General features: G+C 47.8%; 1 protein-coding gene across 1 annotated transcript in view; it reads right to left on the reverse strand.

The window, feature by feature from the left end:
* Positions 1-9,706, reverse strand: part of CCDC60 (coiled-coil domain containing 60) — a 202,052-nt gene that overhangs the window by 589 nt on the left and 191,757 nt on the right. The window contains exons 10-13 of the mRNA XM_006151553.2: positions 8,724-8,786; positions 7,951-8,073; positions 5,642-5,773; positions 2,635-2,824 (exon numbers count right to left, since the gene is read on the reverse strand). Coding sequence (XP_006151615.1) covers positions 2,635-2,824; positions 5,642-5,773; positions 7,951-8,073; positions 8,724-8,786 — 508 coding nt within the window. The remainder of the gene's footprint in view (positions 1-2,634; positions 2,825-5,641; positions 5,774-7,950; positions 8,074-8,723; positions 8,787-9,706) is intronic.

The raw sequence follows: 9,706 nt of genomic DNA on the forward strand, positions 1-9,706 counted from the left end.
TTCAGCAGACTGAAATGTGTATGTGTGTGTGTTTTGTCCTTCCTTTCTTTCTTTTTCTCTCTCTCTTTTCTCTCTCTTTCTTTCTTCCTCCCTCCCTCCCTCCCTTCTTTCTTTCTTTCTTTCTTAAGAATTTTTGCAATATGGCACACATGCTTCCAGAGAGAGAGAGACAGAGAGGGAAAATGAGAAATCACCCCCTGGGGGGATGGCCACACTGCAGTCCCTTTTCCTCCATTTTCCTCTTGGGATTTGGAGCGTGCATGCACATGTTCCCCATGTGTTTTTTTCAAACCACCTGGTCCAGGATTCAAACTGTAGTTGGCCATGTGGGATCCAGCGCCTTAACACCACGCCACCTGCTGGCCCCCTGTACATGGTATTTTAAAGAGTTTTGCCATGTTGTGATCCTCCTTCCTAAGCTTTTGGAGTTGCTAGGCCTATAGCCCTCACCTCCAGCAGATGGCTGTCGGGATGTTGTCCCTGCCAGCCATGAGCTCTCAGCGCTGTGTCTCCCAAGTGGCCAAGAGTGCATGCCACCTCTCTGAGCTTTTCAGGGTGGGCTGGGGGACAAAGCCAGGCCTCCCACATGGCCTCAGTCTACCAAGTGGCAGGTCCAGCACATGCTCCCTCAACTGAGCCACAGCAGGCTAATTTTAAGGACTTTTTTGTTACTGTTGGGCCAAGGAAATTTAGGGAGGGGAGGAAAATCCAACTGTCTGTGTTTTCTTTCTTCTTTACTCCTTTATGCCTTTCAAAAAGTCATTGGTTCTTGGGGCCAGCAGATGACATAGCGTTTACATCGCCAGACTCCCACATGGCCAACTGTGGTTTGAATCCCCGACATGGTGACTTAAAACTCATGCTGGTGCATGCGTGTCCAAGATCCCTGGAGAAGAAAAAGGAGAAAGGATTGCAGTGAAGCCATACCTCCAGGGGAGTGATTTCTCACTTTCCCTCTCACTTCTCTCTCTATCTCCAGTGAATACACATGCCTTAAGCCAAAAATCTAAAAAAAAAAAAAAAAAGAAAGAAAGAAAAAAAAAGAAAAAAAAAAGAAAAGTGATTGGTTTTTTTTTTTTTTTTTTTCTTTTTTTTGAGAGGTTTTCGCTATAGGGCGCGTGCGCTCGCCAGACAGGCAGAGAGAGACAGAGAGACAGAAAGCGAGAAATCACCCCCCAGGGGGGATGGTCACGCCGCAATCCCTTCTCCTCCATTCTCCTCTCAGGATCTTGGGCATGCATGCACACGCGCCCGGCGTGAGATTTAAGCCACCGGGTCCGGGACGCGAACCGTGGTCGACTACGTGGGAGTCCAGCGACATAGCCATTACGCTAACTGCTGGTTCCCCAAGAAAAGTGATTGGTTCTTAAACTTTCTGGGGCTCATAGATTCCTTTGAGACCTGATGTCAGTTTGGGGCTTATTTTCAGAAAGGGTTTAAGATGCACAAAATATGGAGTTTTGCCTAGACTTTCTACTAAAAGACCCCGACATCGGAGTTACCAGAAGTTCGGTGACATTCTCACTGAGAGAGGAGCGTGCTAAGTTTTATTAGCCAGGACTGTGAACCCACCTGAACAAATGGGTAAGGGCTGGCCGGTTAGCGTAGTGAGTAAGTGTTGTGATATGAAGCCGGATCCCACACGGCTGACTGGTTGGTGTCCCGGCATTCCCTGTACCCCCAGGCCATCCTATGGGAGGGTCCGTCTGGTGTGTGAAAATGCCAGGAGGACCTTAGCCTGCTCCAGTTGAGAAGTCACTATTTGAATCACATCTTTATCCTGAGACATTCAAACCCCCTTAATATACAGTGTATTCATGCTGGGCAAGCTCATTCTGTATGCTGTAATGATATACAGTGATTAAATACAAAATAATAATAATAAATATAAAAAAACTCTTAAAATGCACATATGCCATGTGATAAAATAAAGAAGGTGACTCCATTAGCATCTGTAAGCACCTCCCTGTGGTTGCTGCTATGACTTTTGGTGCCCTAAGGGAATAGAGTTCCTGACCTGCCCTTTCTTCTTGGTTCAACAGGACCACCTTCTCCTTCTTCAAGTGCTAGCTTAAAGGTCACCTTCCCCAGTGTCCCTAGTTAAGGGCCCCTCTAATTTCCTTTAAATCAGCACACCTCAAAACCCAGGGATTCCATTAAAATGTAAATCATGAGTTGGCAGATAATGGTCTGGTGCCCTGCTGAGACTCTGCATTTGTAACAAGCACCCAAGTGAGGTCTACACTGCAGGTCCGTGGACTACACTCCTAGTAGCAAGATTTGGAGTGCTTCTTATGATAGTTGTTCATTTAATTGTGTCTCTCCAAGTTTATCCATTTCCAGGGGCCGCCATCTACATAGAATATAATGCCCCTTGGAGGTGGAGTTAAACAGCCAAGGCCATGTGAGCCATGTGACCATCTCTTAGAATCTCAGCTCCATGAAGGAAGGGCCTTTGTGTCTTGTCATTACTGTGCTCCCAGCACAGTATAAAAAGGGTGTCTGAATGTTGAGAGATGACTGAAGGAGCGTGAGGTCACTTCCTGGCCCACCCTGAGGGCTCATGCGGGGGCTCACACTTAGCTACTTGCCATCACCCCAAGGAACAGAGACAGGAAAGGAAGCAGCGGCTACCTCGATAGCCACAGCGATGTCGGGGGAGCACAGTTCCCAGATCCTCAGCTCCTGCAGCACTTTCAGGAGAACGTGGGGTCGGATCCTTAAGTCAAGGTTTTCCCCAAACTTCTGCAGTTTCGTCAGGATCTTTCTGGCAGGGCGGAAGCTCTTCAGATCTTCCGGGAGTTTGGACAACAGATCAAAGTACCTTTGATTTCAAGAAGAGAGGGCTGTGAGGAAGCTCCAGGACAGCATGAGCCTTTATCTGAGGGGCTTCCCTCCATCCTAAATTGTTAGGGTCCCCCAGCTCAGGCAAGTCTTTATTTTTAGGGATCGAAAAAGCTGGAGCATGATTTGCATCTCATTAGAACACAAGCTAAGTGTATGAGTTCAAGGGATGCATTTGAAGTTTTTTCATTAAGCAGGCTTTTTTTTTTTTTGGGTAAGGAATTTTTATGATAGGGTGCATACACTTGCCGAAGAGACAGAGAGACAGAAAGCAAGAAATCACCCCCCCACCACCACCACCAGGGGGATGGCCACGCCGCAATCCCTTCTCCTTCATCCTTCTCTCAGGATTTTTGGCACACACGCACACATGCCTGGCATGAGTTTTAAGCCACCAGGTCTGGGACCAGAACTGCAGGAGACTATGAGGGAGTCCAGTGACGTAACCATTATGCCATCTGCCGGTCCCATAAGCAGTCAATGTGTAAAGCTAAAAGAAAGGAAGGGGTATTGAGATTCTGAAGCTCCTCTCTTGAGAGTTCGTCAGGCTAGGCTGGACATGGACACGTCAGAGGGCTGCCCTCGAGGGTGTAGGAGGCTTTTACACACTAGGCGATGATAACAATGACGATCTATCTTCCTCAGAGCAAGCAAGCTCAGGCTCTGTGGGTCCCAGTTTACTGATGGAGTACAGGGTAGTTTGGGAATCCTTCCTGGAGATGGTGGGCATAAGTAGGTTCTCACCTTCCTTGGTCAAACCTAACTTAGTTCTAAACCCAGGGGATAGTTCAGATGTGATCAGGACTTAAGGCAGGCGATGGCATCTCTTTAAAAAAAGTTTTATCCCCCCTCCAATTCCCTGCTATATCTATGCCCATTGTGAAAAAGTTTAAAGAAGAACTCAACGATCTTTCATACATTTTAGACTACTCATACTGTTTTCTACCTATGGTATGTATTTAGATATTTATTCATGTGTCCTGGTTTAGAAAGAAATCTCCATAAGAGCAGGAACATTGGATTATTTAATTTTCAGAGTGCTAGAACTCTGCCTAACTCATAGTAGGTGCTCAATAAATATTGTTGGGAAGACTGAATAGTTGGGTGAATGAAGAACTGTGACTCAGCATCATTCTTTTGTTGGTTTGTTTGTTTTTAGTTTTTGCTCTAGGTGAATGTGCTTGCCAGACAACGTGAGAAATCACCCCTGAGGGGATGTCTCAATCCCTTCTCCTCCGCTCTCCTCTTGGGATTTTGGGCACACACACACACACACACACACACACACACACACATGCCTTTGACATGATTTTCAAGCTGCTGGGTCTGGGACTCGAACCACACAGCCAGCCATGTGGCATCCAGTGCCTTAACCTCCATGCCACCTATTGTCCCTGACTTGATTTTAACGTTACCATAGAGGGCAGTTGTTCCCCCATCACGATGCCGGAATCTTCACCATTAGAGATGTGGGCTGAATGCCACTGGGAGGACCAGTGGTTGCCCACTGAGATACTTTTCTGTAGTTGGCCCCTTGTCTTCTCCTTACTTCCCTCCCAAAGAGGAGGGGGTTTACAGAAGACACGTTTGCCCTTTCACGATGGCCCTTGTTGAGAGCCTCTGTCTTCAGGACCAGATATTACTTGTTGGTAAGTGATTCCCTGAAATGCGAGAGGCTTGGAAGGTCCCACACCTCTGCTAAGCTCCCAGAGACCCACTTGCAAGCTCCTTCTCCACATTATTAAAATCTCAAACAGGGGCCAGCAGATGGCGTAGAGGTTGAGACATTGGTGCAGTTCAATTCCTGGACGTGGAAGCTTAAGAATCACACTGGGCACATGTGTGTGCTGAGAATCCTGACAGGACAATGGAAGGGAGGGGATTGCGGCATGTCTGTCCTCTCCTGGGGCATGGGGTGGGGTTTACTCACTGTCCCTCTCTCTGTCTCTCTGATGAACACACGCGCCCTTGAGCAAAACAATACCACTACAATCACGGAAGGGATTCTGGGTATGCTTTCAGACTTTCTCATTTTTGCTCTTAGATCTGGATAATTATTTGTCTTGCTAGGGCGAGGTCCATAGGTTGCAGTTCATCAGGATTCAATCCTGTATTGCAAGTGAGCATACAGGCTGGGGTCAGGCAACGATTTACTCCCTTTTCACCATTCACTGATGTGTGACCTTGGGCAAGTGAATTGACCTCTCTGAGTCTCAGTTTCCTTGTCTGTGAACTGGGGGTTAATAAGTACCTGTCAGGATTTTTTTGGGGGGGCGGAATGAAATAGATAATTTATGAACACACCTAGGGTAGAATCTGCCATCCAGCATTCGTTCAATTCATGTTCCTTTTGTTGTTACCTATCATTACTCTTGTCTGGGGCACAGTGTTCCTGGGATACACTCGCCTGCTTTTGTATCTTTAAGGGATTAAACCATGTGGGGAATGTAGTGATCACGCCCTTAGGTTTCAGAATCTGTAGAAAATTTCAGGGTTTTGTTCCTCATCTGCCTTTCTCTCAGGGACGAGCAAGTTAGTCTCCTTATTTGTAAGTCCGAATCAAACAAAAGGTAAATTTGGAGAGCATGATGGTTTGGGCTATCTGCGGTTCATAAACTGGAGTTCTTGCCTGATTGTGCTCTGGATTTAGTCTGTTTTGAGGGACCCTACTGGGGGCCCATTGACAGTTTCTGGGTGATGCCCTTCTGGGCCTTGAAGGACAACAGGATCAATTATGATGTTGTAACAGCACCCCCTCCCCTTCAGGGCCATGTTATCTGGCTCTCGGCATTTTTACCAGTGGTCTGCAATTTCTTCTGCATCTCCTTTTACTGTGGATACTTGATGTCTCATTTTTGCTATATCCTTTTGAAAATTTGAGGCCAGGACAAAGGAACGGAACTTCTGGAGACCTCTCTCTTCTTGGCGCCTGCAAAGGTGTATGAGAAGGAGGAAGAACAGTCAGTAAGACCCCCTTTCCTTTAGCTGTCGTAGCCGCCCTTTGAGATCTGACTTAAACGCCTTTTCCTTCAGGAGATCTTCCTCAACTCTCTCAGCCGCTCTTTAATTTAGGATTTGGCTTTGCCAAAGGGCAACGCAGCTCTCTCCAAGGTCCTGAAACATTTTTCTGGCTAAATCCAGTTTCAATTAGCCCCCATTCTCTTCCTACTTCTGATTGTATTTATGAAGAATTCCCACATGTAAAATGGAGAATAATAATGGTTCCTGCCTCTGAGAGGTGAGGATTAGATAATACCACGTGTGTCAAGGGCTGAGCGGAGTGCCAGCACCCAGCGTAGGTGTTTAACTCATGCGTGTTTCTCTCTTTCCCACTACCCTGGTGGTTTGGCACATAAGCCCTATCTTTCCAAGAAGACTTTATAAATATAACCATGTCACTCCCCTGTGTACAGCTTTCCATTTCCCGAGTAACTTGCCTTCCAAGGCTCTGGGTGATTCCATCCTCACAGCATTTTTCAGCTTCCTCTCCATCCTTCTTATCACTGTCCCCTCCCCCGCACCCTGAATGTTATGCTCTGGCTCACGATCATAGTCTCTGAGACAAAGTTCAGCCTCCACAGCCGAGCGTGGGAGGCCATTTATGATATGGCCTCTGTCTGGCTCTCTGCTCACTTCACAGTCATCCTGAAGCCCACCGTGCCTATTGGCAGTTCTCCGGCCCACTGCACTCCTGTGGCCTCTGAGATTTCACTTCCTTTCCTCCTGCTTTCCTGGTGTGGCTCTTTGGGTTTGAGTTCTGCCGTCACTGCTTGGCCACTAGGAAACCTTTGCCAAGAGACATATAAAAGGGGTCTAATAATGGCACCCACCGCATAGGATTGCTGTGAGGAGCAAATATACACAAGCTCATGCCTGGCATGTAGTCAGTGCCCTGGAAATAGCATCTGGTTTTACAAAACTGAAAATGTTGCTTTCTCTAGAAAACCTTTCTGGTGGCTGCCCTGGACCAGGCAGGGCTTACCATTTTTTTTTTTTTTTGAGGGGTTTTTGCTATAGGGTGCGTGCGCTCGCCAGAAAGTCAGAGAGAGACAGAGAGACAGAAAATGAGAAATCACCCCTGGGGGGATGGCCACTCTACAATCCCTTCTCCTCCATTCTCCTCTCAGGATCTTGGACATGCATGCACATGCGCCTGGTGTGAGTTTAAGCTGCCGGGTCTGGGACTCGAACCGCGGTCGACTACATGGGAGTTTAGTGACATAGCCATTATGCTACTGCTGGTCCCTCATCTACCCCTTCTTACTCTTCTTTAACATTTTCGTGTCCTAGGGCCAGTGGGTGGTGCGATGGTTAAGGTCCTGGATCCCACATGGTCAGCTCCACAGTCTTAGTCCTGGACCCAATGGCTTAAAAAACATGCTGAGTGTTAGTGTGTGGGTGCCCAAAATCCCAAGAGGAGAATGAAGGAGAAGAGACTGCAGCATGGCCATCCCCCGTGGGGGGGATGATTTCCTCACACTCTCTGTCTCCCACCATGAGCATATGTGCTCTATGGCAAAAATCTAAAAGAAAAAAGAAATCAAGTCTGTTTTCACCTGAGGACTTTGCACTCTTCCCATTGTTTAGAATACCCTTCACCTTCTCATCATGTGGCCAGATCCTCTTCCTTCTTCACAGTTCAGCCTAAAGTCACCTCCTTCGAGAGGTCTTCCCAGATTACTCTAAATTAGATCCCCATGGTTTTTCTGTCTTTCCCTTAGCACTTTGTTCTCTCTCTGTATGGCAATAATTATAATTTGTATCTCTATATTTAGAGAGAAAGTTATTTTTTAAACATTTATTTAATTTTATTTATTTATTCATTCATTTTAATTTAACCAGAGAGAGAGAAAGTGAGAAAGCAAGCCACCAGGTCCGGGACTCAAACCATGGTCGGCCATTTGGGAATATCCAGTGCCTTAACCACCACGCCACCTGCTGGTCCCCAGAAGCAGTTATTTTGTTTCTGTCCATACTTTCCAGGAGACTGCAAGCTCTCTGAGGATGGGGAGCAAAATGCTTGTCAGTGCTATGGCCCCAGCCCCTGGCACACAGTAGGTGCCAGATACCTGTCCTTGGTGTGAATGTGCACAGGGGTGTCCTTACTTCATGAGGATTTCCATCTTGTCCTGCAGGCAGAAGCCGGCCTCCTGGGCCACGCTGTAGAACTTGGCCCGCATGATGTTGCACACCCCACTCTTGTACTGAATGAAGTCACGGTTAGTGCGGCTGTAGACACAGATAAGAAGGACTTTGAGGGTGGAGCCCAAGGGACTCCCCACTTCAAGGGTTCTACTCTGGCCTCCCTGGACAGTGAAGACTCTGTGTACCCACCCGGGCTCTCTGTCCTCACCAGGAGCCTCCTCTAGCCTTGCTCTGGAGGTAGGAAGGACAGATCTTTCCAGCCACATCAGGTGGTTGAGTCCTTAGTAAATGAGCCCTCAGTTAGACCGCCAGTTGCTCCAGCCCAGCATTGTTAAGACAGTGAGCTGGAATCTGGAGCTGGGAGGTTCAGGCTTAAACTCCAGCTCTCCCACGTCTTGGCTACGGGCAAGATAGTTTGGTTGGCTGCGTTCCAGCTTGCTCATCTATAAAAATGGGATAATGCTCCTGCCTTCCATGATCAGTTGAGTGATAAGCAAAGGAATGAACATGGGAAGCGTCTCCTGGTGCCCAGCACAGAGGAGGGGCATCCACGTTTGCCCTGTTGCATGGCATCTTGGCCATCAGCCCCGTCCCCGGGGATCCCTTGACCTTCAGCATTGCTGATGGCTGCAGGAGTCTGGTCTGCATCGGGTCATCTCCACACCCCTGGGGAGATGGAGGGCGTGTCACTCGAGTCCCTCTTTCCCGGCTTCTGTCATCCCCACCTGGCTTACCCTTTAGACTTCTTCTGGCTGATCTGGGTATGGCTGTCCCCACTTGTGCTGCTGGTTCTGTCACTGAAACACAGAGGGTTGCCCAAGTCCACTTTTCCTGAAAAGGGGGCTCCAGCACCTCTGTGCTACCTGTAGCCCCAGGGTTCAGGTGAGGAACTGTCTCTAATTAAGGCACCAGTAACAGAGCTCGGTGTTCTTCTTCTCACCTCTGGGCATTGCTCCTGCCACACCTCCTACCTGGAGAGTCCTCATTTTTTTCCCACCCACTCAAACCCTGCCCTGTTTTATGGTCCACTGCAAATCTCGCATGTCCTGACTCGTCAGTCTGTCTCTGACCTTCTGCCTGGATACTGTCAGCATTGTATATTTTCTGGATCTCAGTTTCATTGTAAGGAGTTGTTCTCTCCATCTGGAGGATGAGTTCCCTCTGGACCCTTCCACTCTCCTCTCCATACACAACACTCAACACAGGGCTTTCTAGCCTCACGGCATTCACACATCGCCACTGAGGGAGATGTTTGAAAAAGCCATTTATACTCAGCATGGGTTAGTCCCTGATCCCAGACTGCATTTTCTCTTTCTTTTCTTTCTCTTTTTCTTTTTTCTTTCTCTTTCTTTCTCTCTGTCTATCTCTTTTTTTTTTTTTTTTGAGAGGTTTTTGCTATAGGGTGTGTGTGCTTGCCAGAGAGAGAGAGAGACAGAAAGCGAGAAATCACACACACCTCCCCCCCAAGCGACGATGGCCACACCACAATCCCTTTTCTTCCATTCTTCTCTAGGGATCTTGGGCACGCATGCACATGTGCCAGGCGTGAGTGTAAGCCACCGGGTCCAGGACTCGAATTGCCATCGACTACATGGGAGTCCAGTGACATAGCCATTACGCCAACTGCTGGTCCCCTTTTTTTTTTTTTTTAAAGAATAATTATTGGGAACCAGCAGTTAGCATAATGGCTATGTCGCTGGACTCCCCCGTAGTTGCA

This window comes from Tupaia chinensis, unplaced genomic scaffold (genome assembly GCF_000334495.1).
Source record: "Tupaia chinensis unplaced genomic scaffold, TupChi_1.0 Scaffold000320_1, whole genome shotgun sequence".
Taxonomy (NCBI): Eukaryota; Metazoa; Chordata; class Mammalia; order Scandentia; family Tupaiidae; genus Tupaia; species Tupaia belangeri.